General features: G+C 34.9%; 1 protein-coding gene across 2 annotated transcripts in view; it reads left to right on the forward strand.

Moving 5' to 3' along the window:
* LOC106873979 (synaptogyrin-2) overlaps positions 1 to 662 on the forward strand; it is a 35,469-nt gene that overhangs the window by 21,134 nt on the left and 13,673 nt on the right. For both annotated transcript variants that reach the window (XM_052966337.1, XM_052966336.1), the window contains exon 3: positions 1 to 195. In XM_052966337.1, coding sequence (XP_052822297.1) covers positions 1 to 195 — 195 coding nt within the window. The remainder of the gene's footprint in view (positions 196 to 662) is intronic.

Below are 662 nucleotides of genomic sequence, written 5' to 3' on the forward strand. Positions count from 1 at the left end.
GTATATCATCAGGAGGATGGTATCTTCAAAAATGCCAATTTAACGATGATGCCAATGCATGTCGATTTGGTTCGGCTATAGGAGTGTTGGCTTTTCTTGCTTGCATTATCTTTTTGGTCATTGATGCAGTATTTGATAACATCAGCAGTGTACAACATCGTAAATATGCTGTTCTTGGAGACTTGGGCTTCTCAGGTAAACATTTTAGCATCATTATTCTTTCACTGAGATCAGGGAACTAATATTATAACAGTGTTTCAGGGAAACTGCTTTTATCTTGCATTACAATTTCACTTATGTATATTGATTCTGATTTTCTGAAAAACTCTCTGCTTTAACCACTAGTTCAAGTCCTCTGAACATTATGTATATATCTCCTCAACTAATTGCATGTAATATAACTGAGAGGTGCGATGCAACAGAATAATAAGACTTTGAAATTAATTATTATTAAATTGCATCGTTTGAATAGTGCCATTTCTATGTTCATTCTTCTCCATGTCAGCATAGATTGGGTATGTCTTCAATGTGCTATGCTACACCATTTATCATAGTGTTTTGTCAACTCAAATATGAGGCCTAAATTTCTGAGGTTTGATTTTACCAGTTCTTTATGCTTTTTCACCCTGTACTCCTATCCATTCACAGCACATCTCCATACT

The sequence above is a fragment of the Octopus bimaculoides genome, chromosome 3 (genome assembly GCF_001194135.2).
Source record: "Octopus bimaculoides isolate UCB-OBI-ISO-001 chromosome 3, ASM119413v2, whole genome shotgun sequence".
Classification (NCBI taxonomy): domain Eukaryota; kingdom Metazoa; phylum Mollusca; class Cephalopoda; order Octopoda; family Octopodidae; genus Octopus; species Octopus bimaculoides.